Source organism: Mya arenaria, chromosome 11 (assembly GCF_026914265.1).
Source record: "Mya arenaria isolate MELC-2E11 chromosome 11, ASM2691426v1".
NCBI lineage: Eukaryota > Metazoa > Mollusca > Bivalvia > Myida > Myidae > Mya > Mya arenaria.
In genome coordinates this window covers 23767126-23784806 of record NC_069132.1, presented here as the reverse complement: position 1 = coordinate 23784806, position 17681 = coordinate 23767126, and the positions used below count along the sequence as shown (strand labels likewise).

The window sequence follows — 17681 nt, the reverse complement described above, 5'->3', positions numbered from 1 at the left end:
GATGATTGTATTTCTATGAAACTTGACGAAAATGTTCGTTAGGTGGTCTTTGCTTGAACCTTTTGGCCAGTGGAGCACAGGCACTGATGTGCCTCTTGTTAATTTTATAATCAGGATGCCAAAGGTAATTAACTACAACAATAATTGTATTGCTTCCTTATTGATTTGTCTGTCAGAAGAAATTAAGAGACCTTTTTGTGATGCTTAGAATTGTGTCTTGATTTGGTGCCAAATCACTTTACAATTCTAAATTTGCATTTGTATCTTAGTCCTTTAATAAACTTTGCAGGACTAGTTATGTCGCCAAGTCATTCTCTTTATAAGAATTTTGTGTTTCAGGTATTGTTTGATGAAGACCTTGAATGCTTTAGATTTAATATAAAAACATCAGAGCATCTATATTATGATTAAATTTCTGAGGGTTTATCTCCATCCCCCTTGATTAACTTATTCTTCTTTATTTTTTACCTGAATCCTTGGTAGCAGATAATAATACACAATTTGAGTGTCTGCATGCAAAATAATGCCAACAACTTGAGTGCAGAGTAGTTAGTAAAACGTCCCTCTAAGTATCCTATAATAGTTATAGTATATTTTTGCTGATCTAAATAATTAAATTAGCTTAAGCAGGCTTAGTGTTGGTGGAAATTTCTCTATACTGGCCAGCATGCATGATAAGTAACCAACTAAACCAATTAACTATCAAATTAAGCATTTGTAGTTGTGTGGTCAGAAGATTTCTATTAATGATAAAATCAGAATCTGTAAAATGATCCCATTGGCAGACACATCCTACTCCTTTTTAAACCATTCAGACAAGTGTTTTATGTGTTACTTCAAGTTGTAATGTATTTTTAACTTCTTCCAAAGTCAGGTTGGATTTCAATAGAATCAGATTGGATTTTATTTATTTCATTTCAAAACTATGACCAGGTGATGAGAAGCTTTAGTATCTCTGGGCATAAAATAATGTTTGACTCAAAGTGTTCACCCGTGTTGACTGTGATTAGGTTAACCATTGAGTTTCAACATAGTTCTATATCAAAGAATAACATTTTATAAGTTGAAAGAAGTTACTATAGCCTTGAAATATTCTTCAAACTTCAGTAGAATTTCTTATTCCTTGTTCTGTGAATTGTTAGAAATGAAACAGATTCCAGTACATGTAGCTGCCCTGCAGCTAGGAAACAATATTAGTCATGTCTGTAATAGTGTGCACACATTAATGGGCTCTCCGCCCCATTAGCAACTCCAGATCAAACAATGGGACCCATCGTTGCATGCCATGTTCCTATTTATGGTAGGGCATAGGCTTTTAGTCTGATGATAAATGGTCGGGCTGTGGTCTATTCCTCTAGAGTATAAATATCAGATATTTTCTTTCTGATTCCTTTATCATTACTTGGTGTTGAATCTATATATTGATAAGATATTATGTAATTTTTTGTGGATTTAATGATGCCCCCTGTGTTATTATGTAAGGCCGAGACTAGCGGGTATGCACACTACTTTCTGATTTTGCTATATTTCTTATAAGCTTTTCTATCAAGTGCTTATGTATTAATCATGAGTTCCTACTCGTTTTAGAATTTGCAAGCACTTAATAATTTCATCACTTAATATTAAAATTGCATTATTATATACTGACAGGTAATTTGTCATTGTGATGTAATAGTGCTTATTTTTTGTTTAATTAAACTGTGCAGTAGGTGCAAACTTTTTCTGCATTTTTAAGATTGATGCTATGGCAATTTTTTTGCATTATCCCAAAAAAATAAATATGAATGACTATATAGAACTTTTTTTGGCATGGGGTTTTGGAATGGTAATGGTCCAATTGATGGAAACATGAGCGCAAACACTTTGTCTGATGGAGTTTTGATCCATTGGACTGATTGTTCAGAACTTTTTAAGTTAACAACGTGATTAACAGCATCGTTGTTAACTTTTAACTGTGAAATATCTTATGATGTGCTCATATAATCAATTAAAACAAGTACGGCTAAAACATCGTCCGAAACCTCATCATGGAACTGTAGAGCATAAGAGTATCTGTGAAATCTTCAGTGCAATACAGATGTGAAAGTTGTGATGATGTTAACAACATTGTTAACTTTACAAAGTTCTGAAGAATTGGCCCATTCTTGGGACTTGGGAACAGTTATCTTGCAGAAGTCTGCTTTCCCATAGGAAATTATTATAATTGTTCGATGAACTCACTGACATATCCATTAACTTAATTACATGATTGTGATGAATTACATCTGATATCTAGTCTTGTGTTGTTTGTTTCATAGTTTTCTAATTACATAATAACATATATTGGAGTGAGCTTTTATGTGTATTATAAGTCAGATATATTTAGACTTTACAGTGTCGGATTCAGGATAAAGATGTAAGAGGGGGCACACTTCTAGGATGCTCCTTGGGATGTCTGTCCCCAGAACACCCCAAATTGTCTCTAAACATAGCAACGGGCATTTGGAAGACCTCTCACATGAACAAATTGGCTGATTTTAGTATAAAATGGTGCATTTTGGTGTTTTTTTTGTGCACAGTCTTTAATGAATGAATGAATTAAATATTATTTTTTTTGGGGGGGGGGGGATGATGCCTGCAACGTGTGCCTCCCTCTAGATATGCTTGTGCTGTTAGGCTGCATCTGAAACAACATATTGATAACTATATGCAGTTGTGATCTAGAACCGATAGTTATGTTTTATTTGGTTTTGAGTATAAGGATATAGTTAAGTAAATTGTATTTGTAAAATTTGAAAAACAACAACAAATTTTAAACCATGCTTTACCATTTCAGAGGGGAAATGTTGCAGCATCATACCACAGATAAGATAAAATGTGCATACAAATATAGTTAAATTGTAATTTCTTTTGCAGATGAAATGTAGCATCAAATAAAACGGGTGTGCTGCCAATGTGTTTCAAGGGAGTTTTGATAACCTTTTAGAGGTACAGTATTGATGCTTATAAGCAAACAAAGTTCCATGATAATGATTAACTTTGAAAGCAATTCACAATCCATTATTTAGTCATAATTCATCTGTTTGTTGTTTGATAACCTTAATACAATAAAGGAAAAGATAATTGTCAGGTCACTTCATGTACCTTCTGCAGGCCATCACCTTGATGCAATAACTCAATAAGTGCTTGATATTTGTATGTTTGCTTATTGAGTTCTTGTAAAAAGAGGAAGATGACTTTCCTTATATTTCATACTGGTACATTCTGATATGTATTTTTCCCAGTGCAATGTTCCTGTCAATGTGATTTACATCTAATAGTGGTATAGCTCATGCATCAATGTAAACTTTGGTGCATTTTAGAGCAAAAGTTATAATTGCATATGAAATAAAAATAACTTAATTGGTGTTTTTTATCTCCTAAAATGATTGTGAATATTTTCAGCATTTTTTATATATATGCATAAATATGAATTTGTAAGCCTCAATCAGGTTTGGAACATATAGACAGGACATCTTTACACACACATATATATACCACTATTGTAGGGGCAGGTGTAAAACCTGCAATTTATCATTACAGGCTTTATACTATGGATTGGAAATCTGGGGCTAAACATCAGACTGGCAAATATGAAGACAAGGAGCGGTTGTTTCGAAAGTTATGTGATGGTGAAGAGCTTTGGAGAAGCAAATGTAAAGAACTAGAGGGGTCGTTGAAAAAGTTTCAACAACAGGCTGTTGGAATAAGGGCTTCTTTAAGTTCTGAGGTGAGATTTTATTCAATTTGATATTCAACACCATTGTCAAGCCACTTCTGGAAATGAAACTTAGTCACCAAAAATGGACTTAAATAATTTCTCTATTGGGAATGTTGACAGAATATCATGTGACCTCACAATTCTTGTGATACCATGTAAATAAAATCCTGCATGAAATGTATAAATACTCTAAATATCTTGGGCCTGTGGGGCCTATATACAAAGGAATGTTTTGTAAAATTGATATATTTAAAAATTAAACTTAATTATACAGTTGTTTAGTGGATTCATAAAGTAATGGTAAGCTTTGGGTATTTATAAGACTTTGTAAAGGATGAAATCCATATAAACTCCATTCTGTTTTGTGACTCTATCAGTTGTTTATCCTTGTATGTATAGTAATTAATTCTAGTATATCTACTTTTCTTAGCAAATTGCTGAAATGGCCACATGTTTGTTAACTTGATTCTAGTCATTGGCGAATATGCCCAAACTTCTTTGAGATCTGAATCATCATTTCTCAGCATCTTTATCATTATAGAAGCCGTTTACATGTTTCCAGGCAATTTAAGATGTAATGGATACCTAGATGTGTTTTTGCAGTCCATTAAGCCTTGCCATTTGTTTCTGGGCAGTGATTGAATCATGATGGAAATGAAGCATTTTGATGAAGATTATATATTTTGAAGAGGCATTCAGTATTGCGAAGAATAAAGAAATAAGTTATGGTCACAATATTTTTTGATCCATTTTCAGTGTTAGACACTAATTGACTCTGCATGGCTATTCATTATTATAACAGCCCATGAAATTGTCAAATCTACACCAAAATCAAACTGTTCATTTCCATTAAGTAAGTAGGCAATGCCATGCAATCAGGACCGTGATTTGATTTGACTTTTGACAGAGCAAGGTTTGGTTCACACTTATGACCTGGCAAAGGCACACCAACTATGTTTCAAATGTTTTACTTTTCCTTTGTTTTTGTTTTTCTTGAAATTTGCAAGAATTAGATGGGGTCATTAAATTAAAGATTTCAGAATTTAACGCCAATGTTTTTAAATGGTATTGTTGTTTAATATATAGAAATTGCTGCATTCGTTATGGCACTAATGAAATATTATTATTGAATCTGCTTCGACAATGAAGGGTTTCCCGACAGGTGACTGTGATATCCGATTTGTGGAATTCTAGTTTAAGTGAAGATCTGGCAATGGACGATTATACTGCAAACTATGAAATTTTTAGAGCACACTTGAAACATTTTAGGGTACATGAGAATACAATTTTAAGTGGGTATCTTCATGAATATCAACAGAGAAAGTTTACCCTCTGACATTAAAAATGTCCTGGCTTTGATATTAATGATTTATAATAACTGTACAGTTATTTTCATTAATCTACTGAAAATGTTTGATAAGACAATACTGTTATCCATATATCTATATTAATCCACTGGGTAATTTGTTTGCCGTTCAAACCTGTGTATGCACTACCTCAGTACAACACTGCAGAGAGCAATTTGTTTTTGATCTCGTGAATATCATGCTGTGCAAATGCATGTGAATACCTGGAATTCCCAAGAGAATTCTTTTTCACAAGTATTTCTCCACCCCTCTCAGCCATTTTTATGAGTATTGCTTATTTACAACCGTTTGGATATTGCTGTAAATCTGTTATACTGACAAGATGTTTTTCTCATTAACAACTGCCTATAGTGGCACATGCATGGCGTCATCAAAAACATCATCATCAAAAACATAGTTGCGATAAAAACACTATGAAACCGTGGGAAAGTTTCCGTTCCGTTATCCCATAACCTGACAAGCCTCCATGATGATCGGATCATCTTCATCTGAGTGTTTGACATGCATGCAGAAATTACAGGATCCACTTGTTACCAAATTGCAAAACGTCTTTCTTCCTTGGTTTACTTGTGCTTTTCATACATTGTGTTTTTGGAATGTGTTTATTTTTATGGGCTGGTTGTGTGTGTGTGTGTGTGTGTGTGTGTGTGTGTGTGTGTGTGTGTGTGTGTGTGTGTGTGTGTGTGTGTGTGTGTGTGTGTGTGTGTGGTGTGTGGGTGGAGGGGGTTCATTAAGGTCATAAGGGGGGTCATCTTCAGTGGTCATATAATATTATATCACCAATAACAATTACAACAACTTCAACAACAACAACTTCAACAACAACAATTGCAACAACAACAATTGCAAAAAGAATATTGAAAACAACTATGACAATGATGACAACAATGACAATGACAACAATAACAATGTCAACAACAATGACAACAATAATAATGATAACAACAATGAAAACGACAACAATGACAACAACAACAATTGCAACAACAATTATGACGACAGCAGCAATTACAACAACAATGATAACAACAGCAATGCCAACAACAACAATGCCAACAACAACAATGACAACAACAACATTGACAACAATGACAACATCAAAAATGACAATAACAATTATGACAACAATGACAACAACAATGCATACAACAACAACAAAAACAACAATGACAACAACAAAAACAATGACACCAACAACAACAATGACAACAACAATGGCAACAACAATGACAGCAGTAACAATGGCAACAGCAATTGCAACAACAATGACAACAACAATTGCAACTACAACAATTACAACAACTGGAACAACAACAACAACAACAACAACAACAACAGCAAACACCAATGGCAACAAAACAAAATCAACAATGACAACAGCAAAAAATGACAACAACAACAACAACAATGACAACAACAACAATGAAAACAACAATGACATAAACAATGGCAACAACAATGACAACAACAAAAACAACAACAATCATAAAAAAATGACAACAACAACAATGACAACATCAACAAATGACAACAACAACAACAATGACAACAACAACAATGAAAACAACATTGACATAAACAATGGGAACAACAATGACAACAACAAAAACAACGACAACAACAATGACAACAAAAACAACAATGACAACAACAACAATGAAAACAACATTGAAATAAACAATGACAACAACAAAAACAACGACAACAACAATAACAACATTAAAAAATGACAACAAAAACAACAATGACAACAACAACAATGAAAACAACAATGACATAAACAATGGCAACAACAATGACAACAACAACAACAACAACAATCATAAAAAAATGACAACAACAACAATGACAACATCAAAAAATGACAACAACAACAACAACAATGACAACAACAATGACAACAACAACAACAATCGGAACAACAATGACAACAACAACGATGGCATCAACAACAATGACATAAACAATGGAAACAACAATGACAACAACAAAAACAATGACAACAACAACAACAACAACAACAACAACAAAAAATGACAACAACAACAATGAAAACAACAATGACAGCAATAAAAATGGCAACAACAATGACAAAAACTATGGCAACAAGAATGACAACAACAACAACAAGGAAAACGACAATGACAGCAATAACAATAACAAAAGCAATGACATCAATTACAATGACAACAAGAATGACAGCAATAACAATGGCAATAACAATGGCAAGAACAACAACAGCAATGTAAACAACAATGGCAACAACAATGACAACAACAAAAACAATGACAACAATGACAACATCAAAAAATGACAACAACAACAATTACAACAACAACAATGACATAAACAATGGGAACAACAATGACATCAACAAAAACAATGATTACAACAACGATGGCATCAACAACAATGACATAAACAATGGAAACAACAATGACAACAACAAAAACAATGACAACAACAACAACATCAAAAAATGACAACAACAACAATGAAAACAACAATGACAGCAATAATAATGGCAACAACAATGACAAAAACTATGGCAACAAGAATAACAACAACAACAAGGAAAACAACAATGACAGCAATAACAATAACAACAGCAATGACATCAATTACAATGACAACAAAAATGACAGCAATAACAATGACAAGAACAATGGCAACAACAACAACAACAACAACAACAACAACAACAACAACAACAACAACAACAACTACAACTACAACAACAACAACAACAACAACAACAGTTACAATGACAATAATAATGTCAACAGCATCAATGGCAACAACAACAATAAAAACAATATCAACAACAACAATGGCAACATCAATGGCAACAACAAAGACAACAATAATGACAACAATAAAAATGGCAACAACAATGACAAAAACTATGGCAACAAGAATGACAACAACAACAAGGAAAACAACAATGACAGCAATAACAATAACAACAGCAATGACATCAATTACAATGACAACAAAATGACAGCAATAACAATGACAAGAACAATGGCAACAACAACAACAACAACAACAACAACAACAACAACAACAACAACAACAACAACAACAACAACAACAATAATAATGTCAACAGCATCAATGGCAACAACAATGACAACAACAATAAAAACAATGTCAACAACAACAATGGCAACATCAATGGCAACAACAAAGACAACAATAATGACAACAATGGTATAAATAAAAATAATAAAAATTATTATTATTATTATTATTATTATTATTATTATAATTAAATAATTAAAACAAAAAGTAAGCAACAAGCTCTGAAAAGTACGAGTTCATATATCATTTTTTTTATCAACATTTTTTGAACAAGTCTGTATAATGATTGAACCAGGCCTGCAGGGTTTTTCACATTTTGACCACTGCAATCATAATAGTCTTCAATTATACATGTTTTTATTCTGTAACATTTTGTATACCATGCATGTTGAGACATAGCTTTGTCAGATTTTGAATATCTTGTCAGCCATAGCATTGCACCATTTCTGCCAAGCTGTTTTGTACTCAAGGTTGCACTTTCTTGATACTTTTCAAAACACTTTCATACCTTTTCATTAAGAAACGTTTCTTAGTTTCCACCCAGAATAACAAAACTCTTACAATGGCATAAAAATGGAAATAAATCAGAAATGTTTATGTAATAACCTTGACAATAAATTGTATGTTTATGGAATAGGTTCTAAACATTTGTTAATTGGATCTTTAACACTTTGATGTAGGTCTTTCTCAAAATGTAAATCAACCTGAAAATGTGTGCATTAAATGATACATTCTCTTACTTAAAGGGGCTTTACTCCGTATGATGAAATAGCGCAAAAAGAGAAAATTGTCGAAAATTTGGTATCGATGTGTACAATGTATTGCAACTTACTAACTGAAGTACCACATAGTTTACAATTAATTTATTTTTGGCATTTTTTTTCATATTTTTCCATTAAAAAAAGATTACTAGGTATGTCTACCTAGTAGAATTTATTCCTTATGCGTAATTGGCTAGTCAATGTTATCACTTGATATTACCAAGTTAGGTATATAGCTTAAATATTCCAACATTTTAGGGTAATTCTTCGTAACACAGTGGATGCAACACTGGACTGCAATTTTGGGGACACTGGTTCGAACCCCGTCTCCAACTTGATTTTTTTTTACATTTTGGTATTTTCTTTACAATTATGATATGAAAGAATGAAACATTTTATTGAATAATTGTCCTGAGATTCGTTACAGAAAAAAACTTTTTTTGGTGCCAATCTGGTGTACAGTCCCTTTTAAGTTGCACTCTTACTCCCAAATAAGATTTACCACAATTAATAATATTGTTTTAATAAACCAAAAAGGATGAATAAATTTCAATAACAATGGTTCTTATGAAGGATATCAGGTTTGAGTAGAAAGAAATTATCATAAAAAAAGTATTTCTACCTTATGAGACTGTAGTAGACCACAGTAAATCTTTTAGCATTCACCAATCATTTAATATTTTTGCGCTTTCTGCTATTAAATTCATCGTTACATTCTTGTTTTCAGTAGTTAATATTTTCCATTATTTAGTAAGTAGTTTAAGGTTTACAACTCAAAATTTATGTTTAATATGCATGTGTATGTATTGATTTTGCATAAGAGTGTCACTTTAAATGTTGACAGTAAGCTTGCCCAACTAATTTTAACTTTTTATGTACATTAAGCACATCCCCTTGATTGAAGACAAAAGTGTGCTATTTCATTTCTTAAAGTTTGAGTATATTTATAACATGTAGGTATATGTAAGCGTTCATTTTTGCGATCTACAGAAAATGGAGCGAGCGCAGCAAGGCCGCAGGCTGTGAAAGCTCACACCAAAAAACGGCTCCCTTGACTGTTAATCATAGTAATACTTCGCGCAAGTGCAGAGCGATCTATGAAAAATCTATGACTTTACCAAATCATGTAGATCACAAAATACTCTCTACGAAAATAAATGTTTATATTCACCGTAAAATCTGCTCTACATGATATGGAGCTGCAGTAAAGAGGTAAAATCCTCCATTGTCATTAGCCCACAAGTATGTGTGAACACCAAGCAGAAGTAGAGGAAAGCTGTTGTACATAGCATTACTGGCCTAAACCTTTCAGGCTTCAAGACTTGAAGTTCTTGCAAAATTGTATGGATAATGACATTAATATTCAATTACTTTACTATTCTTGTCTTTTCCTACCTGTTAATCAGGCTTTCTTGACAGTTTCGTGCCTGGAATATGGAGAGTTTCCAGAGATTGCCTCCATTTTTTGCTCTTCTCAATTCCGTAAACTGTTGAAATGATTCATTAACAGATCTAGGGTACTTGATTTAATGACTGTTTTGTAACATTTGCTTTTCTGTGTGGCCCACAGTCTGCCGTGGAGATTAAGACAAGGAAAAGAAAGCTTCTAGCTTTGGATTAAGATTTTGGGACTGATCAACGGACACCCATTAATGCTAGACAGGATTGGCAGGGGGAAAAGGTTTTCACCACAATTTAAAAATGTTTCCCCTGCTATTAGCACCATAATTCACCCAAAATGCAACATGGTCTTGTTTGCTTATCTGTTTTTTGTAGAAAAAAAACTTGCAGGTATTGTCATAGCCTTATTCTTGATGTATGCGACAGCAGCATGAGCAGAACATTTCATCCTTGGCCATAACTCAAAAACCCTTAATTATATTTGAAAGAAACTTGTTACACATGTTGCTCAATGCTATATGCACATGGATGGCAAGGCAACAAACTCAGCAAAAAACAAAAGTATTTAATCATTGTTAAGTGATGTCTCATATTTGACTGAAAAACATAGGTTTTTGATATTTCCTTTCATGGTTTTTACGATACTATTCATATCTTATATTTAGTTTTGATATTACAGTGATGTATATACACCCAAAATAATTGGGAGGCATGGTGGATTCGATATCTTCCCAATTAAAAGCCTCATGAAACTGCTAGGTGATAAGTTCACAACTATGAGCTCTTATGATTCAGGAAGGCTTATTAGCAATGCCAGGTTGTAGATCATTCACATTTCTGGATTAAAATAATAAAATCAGAAATATCCTAGATCTTTATATATATCTGATATAATCCTTGCCATTAAGAAATTGTATACATTTTTCTAAGGACTGTTTCCAATAAATTATCCATTAGGAATAGAACCAATTAGAAAGCAAACTCATAAAAATTAGTGTGCTGATGAATGCTTCTGAGCATATGAGATTAACATAGACCACCTGTTTTACCTGGATAATTCCCCAGATTCCTGTAATAAGCTTTGACAGTGTTAAGACTCTTAGCCCTCCCTGGCAAAAATAACATTTCAAAAATTAAAACAACCTGCTCAGTGTTTGAGGGAAAAAATGAAACACATGGAAATGATACAAAACCTTAGAAGCTAACCTTGGTTGTTATGACAGTTATCTGTTTGTCCAGTTTTTATTTGCGGCATAAGGAATATTTCAATCTAAGCTAATTGATGCTGAAAACATTTGTATTTAGCATTACAAAAGCAGGGTTTTGTCATTCCTTTGCCATCCAAGATGTTGTCATTCTTTTGCCATCCAAGATGTTGTCATCCCTTTGCCATCCAAGATGTTGTCATTCCTTTGCCATCCAAGATGTTGTCATTCCTTTGCCACCCAAGATGATGTTTTTCCTTTGCCATCCAAGAAGTTGCCATTCCTTTGCCATCCAAGATGTTGTCATTCCTTCGCCATCCAAGATGTTGTCATTCCTTTGCCATCCAAGATGTTGTCAGTACTTTGCCAGTCAAGATGTTGTCAGTCCTTTGCCATCCAAGATGTTGTCAGTCCTTTGCCATCCAAGACGTTGTCAGTCCTTTGCCAGTCAAGATGTTGTCAGTCCTTTGCCAGTCAAGATGTTGTCAGTCCTTTGCAATTCAATGTTTTGTCAGTCCTTTGCCATCCAAGATGTTGTCAGTCCTTTGCCAGTCAAGATGTTGTCAGTCCTTTGCCAGTCAAGATGTTGTCAGTCCTTTGCAATTCAATGTTTTGTCAGTCTTTTGCCATTCAAGGTGTTGTCAGTCCTTTGCCATCTGAGATGTTGTCAATACTTTGCCATCTAAGATGTTGTCATTCCTTTGCCATCCAAGATGTTGTCAGTCCTTTGCAATTCAATGTTTTGTCAGTCCTTTGCCATCCAAGATGTTGTCAGTCCTTTGTCATCTAAGATGTTGTCAGTCCTTTGCCATCTAAGATGTTATCAGTCCTTTGCCATCCAATGTGTTGTCAGTCATTTGGCATCCAATATGTTGTCAGTCCTTTGATATCCAATGTATCGTCAGTTCTGTGCCACCAAAGGTGTTGTCAGTCCTTTGACATCTAAGATGTTGTCAGTCCTTTGCCATCTAATATGTTGTCAGTCCTTTGCCATTCAATGTGTTGTCAGTCCTTTGGCATCCAAGATGTTGTCAGTCCTTTGCCATCAAATGTGTCGTCAGCCCTTTGCAATCTCAGATGTTGTCAGTCCTTTATAATCTAAGATGTTTTCAGTCCTTTGCCATCCAATGTGTTGTCAGTTCTTTGCCTTTTAAGCAGTTGTCAGTTCTTTGTCATCCAATATGTTTTCAGTCCTTTGGCAGCCACCAAGTTGTTGTCAGTCCCTTACCATGCACTGTGTTGTCAGTCCTGTGCCATCCAATGTGTTGTCAGTCCTTTGCCATCTAATGTGTTGTCAATCCTTTGCCATCCAAGATGTTGTCAGTCCTTTGTCATCCAATGAGTTGTCATTTCTTTGTCATCCAAGATGTTGTTAGTCCTTCCCAAACTTAAATGTTGTCAGTCCTTTGCCATCTAATGTGTTGTCAGTCCTTTGCCATCTAAGATGTTGTCAGTCCTTTTTCATCTTAGATGTAATCAGTCCTTTGCCATCCCATGAGTTGCCAGTCCTTTGCCATCCAATGTGTTGTCAGTCCTTTGCCATCAAATGTGTCGTCAGCCCTTTGCAATCTCAGATGTTGTCAGTCCTTTATAATTTAAGATGTTTTCAGTCCTTTGCCATCCAATGTGTTGTCAGTTTTTTGCCTTTTAAGCAGTTGTCAGTTCTTTGTCATCCAATATGTTTTCAGTCCTTTGGCAGCTGCCAAGTTGTTGTCAGTCCCTTACCATGCACTGTGCTGTCAGTTCTTTGCCATCTTATGTGATGTTACTTTCTCTCATCCAATTTGTTGTCAGTCCTTCTGTCATCCATGTGTTTTCAGTTCTTTGTCATCCAATATGTTTTCATTGGTGTTAGTGTTTTGTCATCCAGTGTGGTGTAAGTGTTTTGTCAACCAAGGTGGTGTAAATGTTTTGTCAACCAAGGTGGTGTAAGTGTTTTATCAACCAAGGTGGTGCTAGTGTTTTGTCAACCAAGGTGGTGCTAGTGTTTTGTCAACCAAGGTGGTGTAAGTGTTTTGTCAACCAAGGTGGTGCTAGTGTTTTGTCAACCAAGGTGGTGCTAGTGTTTTGTCAACCACGGTGGTGTTAGTGTGTTGTCAACCAAGGTGGTGCTAGTGTTTTGTCAACCAAGGTGGTGTTAGTGTGTTGTCATCCAAGGTGGTGCTAGTGTTTTGTCAACCAAGGTGGTGTTAGTGTTTTGTCAACCACGGTGGTGCTAGTGTGTTGTCATCCAAGGTGGTGCTAGTGTTTTGTCAACCAAGGTGGTGTTAGTGTGTTGTCATCCAAGGTGGTGCTAGTGTTTTGTCAACCAAGGTGGTGCTAGTGTGTTGTCATCCAAGGTGGTGTTAGTGTTTTGTCATCCAAGGTGGTGTTAGTGTGTTGTCATCCAAGGTGGTGTTAGTGTTTTGTCAACCAAGGTGGTGCTAGTGTTTTGTCAACCAAAGTGGTGCTAGTGTTTTGTCAACCAAGGTGGTGTTAGTGTTTTGTCAACCAAGGTGGTGCTAGTGTTTTGTCAACCAAGGTGGTGTTAGTGTTTTGTCAACCAAGGTGGTGCTAGTGTTTTGTCAACCAAGGTGGTGTTAGTGTTTTTTCAACCAAGGTGGTGCTAGTGTTTTGTCATCCAAGGTGGTGTTAGTGTTTTGTCAACCAAGGTGGTGCTAGTGTTTTGTCATCCAAGGTGGTGTTAGTGTTTTGTCAACCAAGGTGGTGCTAGTGTTTTGTCATCCAAGGTGGTGCTAGTGTGTTGTCAACCAAGGTGGTGCTAGTGTTTTGTCAACCAATGTGGTGTTAGTGTGTTGTCATCCAAGGTGGTGCTAGTGTTTTGTCAACCAAGGTGGTGCTAGTGTTTTGTCAACCAAGGTGGTGTTAGTGTTTTGTCGACCAAGGTGGTGCTTGTGTTTTGTCAACCAAGGTGGTGTTAGTGTTTTGTCAACCAAGGTGGTGCTAGTGTTTTTTCAACCAAGGTGGTGTAAGTGTTTTGTCATCCAAGGTGGTGTTAGTGTTTTGTCAACCAAGGTGGTGCTAGTGTTTTGTCATCCAAGGTGGTGTAAGTGTTTTGTCATCCAAGGTGGTGTAAGTGTTTTGTCATCCAAGGTGGTGTTAGTGTTTTGTCAACCAAGGTGGTGCTAGTGTTTTGTCAACCAAGGTGGTGTTAGTGTTTTGTCAACCAAGGTGGTGCTAGTGTTTTGTCAACCAAGGTGGTGCTAGTGTTTTGTCAACCAAGGTGGTGCTAGTGTTTTGTCATCCAAGGTGGTGTTAGTGTTTGTCAACCAAGGTGGTGTTAGTGTTTTGTCAACCAAGGTGGTGTTAGTGTTTTGTCAACCAAGGTGGTGCTAGTGTTTTGTCAACCAAGGTGGTGTTAGTGTTTTGTCAACCAAGGTGGTGCTAGTGTTTTGTCATCCAAGGTGGTGTAAGTGTTTTGTCAACCAAGGTGGTGCTAGTGTTTTGTCATTCAAGGTGGTGCTAGTGTGTTGTCAACCAAGGTGGTGCTAGTGTTTTGTCAACCAATGTGGTGTTAGTGTGTTGTCATCCAAGGTGGTGCTAGTGTTTTGTCAACCAAGGTGGTGCTAGTGTTTTGTCATCCAAGGTGGTGTAAGTGTTTTGTCATCCAAGGTGGTGTTAGTGTTTTGTCATCCAAGGTGGTGTTAGTGTTTTGTCATCCAAGGTGGTGTTAGTGTTTTGTCAACCAAGGTGGTGCTAGTGTTTTGTCAACCAAGGTGGTGCTAGTGTTTTGTCAACCAAGGTGGTTTTAGTGTTTTGTCATCCAAGGTGGTGCTAGTGTGTTGTCAACCAAGGTGGTGCTAGTGTCTTGTCATCCAAGGTGGTGCTAGTGTTTTGTCATCCAAGGTGGTGCTAGTGTGTTGTCAACCAAGGTGGAGCTAGTGTTTTGTCATCCAAGGTGGTGTTAGTGTTTTGTCAACCAAGGTGGTGTTAGTGTGTTGTCAACCAAGGTGGTGCTAGTGTTTTGTCAACCAAGGTGGTGCTAGTGTTTTGTCATCCAAGGTGGTGTTAGTGTTTTGTCAACCAAGGTGGTGCTAGTGTTGTGTCAACCAAGGTGGTGTTAGTGTTTTGCCATCCAAGGTGGTGTTAGTGTTTTGTCAACCAAGGTGGTGTTAGTGTTTTGTCAACCAAGGTGGTGTTAGTGTGTTGTCAACCAAGGTGGTGTAAGTGTTTTGTCAACCAAGGTGGTGTTAGTGTGTTGTCAACCAAGGTGGTGTAAGTGTTTTGTCAACCAAGGTGGTGCTAGTGTTTTGTCAACCAAGGTGGTGCTAGTGTTTTGTCATCCAAGGTGGTGTAAGTGTTTTGTCATCCAAGGTGGTGTAAGTGTTTTGTCAACCAAGGTGGTGCTAGTGTTTTGTCATCCAAGGTGGTGTAAGTGTTTTGTCATCCAAGGTGGTGTAAGTGTTTTGTCAACCAAGGTGGTGCTAGTGTTGTGTCAACCAAGGTGGTGTTAGTGTTTTGCCATCCAAGGTGGTGTTAGTGTTTTGTCAACCAAGGTGGTGTTAGTGTTTTGTCAACCAAGGTGGTGCTAGTGTGTTGTCAACCAAGGTGGTGTAAGTGTTTTGTCAACCAAGGTGGTGTTAGTGTGTTGTCAACCAAGGTGGTGTAAGTGTTTTGTCAACCAAGGTGGTGTAAGTGTTTTGATATCCAAGGTGGTGTTAGTGTTTTGTCAACCAAGGTGGTGTTAGTGTGTTGTCGACCAAGGTGGTGTAAGTGTTTTGTCAACCAAGGTGGTGTTAGTGTTTTGTCAACAAAGGTGGTGTTAGTGTTTTGTCATCCAAGGTGGTGTTAGTGTTTTGTCAACCAAGGTGGTGTTAGTGTTTTGTCATCCAAGGTGGTGTTAGTGTTTTGTCATCCAAGGTGGTGTTAGTGTTTTGTCATCCAAGGTGGTGCTAGTGTTTTGTCAACCAAGGTGGTGCTAGTGTTTTGTCAACCAAGGTGGTGCTAGTGTTTTGTCAACCAAGGTGGTGCTAGTGTTTTGTCATCCAAGGTGGTGTTAGTGTTTTGTCAACCAAGGTGGTGCTAGTGTTTTGTCAACCTAGGTGGTGTTAGTGTTTTGTCATCTAAGGTGGTGTAAGTGTTTTGTCAACCAAGGTGGTGTTAGTGTTTTGTCATCCAAGGTGGTGTTAGTGTTTTGTCATCCAAGGTGGTGTTAGTGTTTTGTCAACCAAGGTGGTGTTAGTGTTTTGTCAACCAAGGTGGTGTAAGTGTTTTGTCAACCAAGGTGGTGTAAATGTTTTGTCAACCAAGGTGGTGTAAGTGTTTTGTCAACCAAGGTGGTGTTAGTGTTTTGTCAACCAAGGTGGTGCTAGTGTTTTGTCAACCAAGGTGGTGCTAGTGTTTTGTCAGCCAAGGTGGTGTTAGTGTTTTGTCAACCAAGGTGGTGTTAGTGTTTTGTCATCCAGTGTGGTGTAAGTGTTTTGTCAACCAATGTGGTGTTAGTGTTTTGTCAACCAAGGTGGTGCTAGTGTTTTGTCAACCAAGGTGGTGCTAGTGTTTTGTCAACCAAGGTGGTGTTAGTGTTTTGTCAACCAAGGTGGTGTAAGTGTTTTGTCATTCAAGGTGGTGCTAGTGTTTTGTCAACCAAGGTGGTGTTAGTGTGTTGTCAACCAAGGTGGTGCTAGTGTTTTGTCAACCAAGGTGGTGCTAGTGTTTTGTCATCCAAGGTGGTGCTAGTGTTTTGTCAACCAAGGTGGTGTTAGTGTTTTGTCAACCAAGGTGGTGTTAGTGTGTTGTCAACCAAGGTGGTGCTAGTGTTTTGTCAACCAAGGTGGTGCTAGTGTTTTGTCAACCAAGGTGGTGTAAGTGTTTTGTCAACCAAGGTGGTGTTAGTGTTTTGTCATCCAAGGTGGTGTAAGTGTTTTGTCAACCAAGGTGGTGCTAGTGTTTTGTCAACCAAGGTGGTGTTAGTGTTTTGTCAACCAAGGTGGTGCTAGTGTTTTGTCATCCAAGGTGGTGTAAGTGTTTTGTCAACCAAGGTGGTGCTAGTGTTTTGTCAACCAAGGTGGTGTTAGTGTTTTGTCATCCAAGGTGGTGTAAGTGTTTTGTCATCCAAGGTGGTGTAAGTGTTTTATCAACCAAGGTGGTGTTAGTGTTTTGTCAACCAAAGTGGTGTTAGTGCTTT

The 17681-nt window shown here is 36.5% G+C and overlaps 1 protein-coding gene across 1 annotated transcript in view; it reads left to right on the top strand.

Moving 5' to 3' along the window:
• The window catches only part of LOC128209684 (pleckstrin homology domain-containing family H member 1-like), a 105601-nt gene that overhangs the window by 8755 nt on the left and 79165 nt on the right, over positions 1-17681 (top strand). Inside the window, exons 2-3 of the mRNA XM_052913834.1 lie at positions 2896-2967; positions 3562-3748. Coding sequence (XP_052769794.1) covers positions 3572-3748 — 177 coding nt within the window. The 5' untranslated portion in view covers positions 2896-2967; positions 3562-3571. The remainder of the gene's footprint in view (positions 1-2895; positions 2968-3561; positions 3749-17681) is intronic.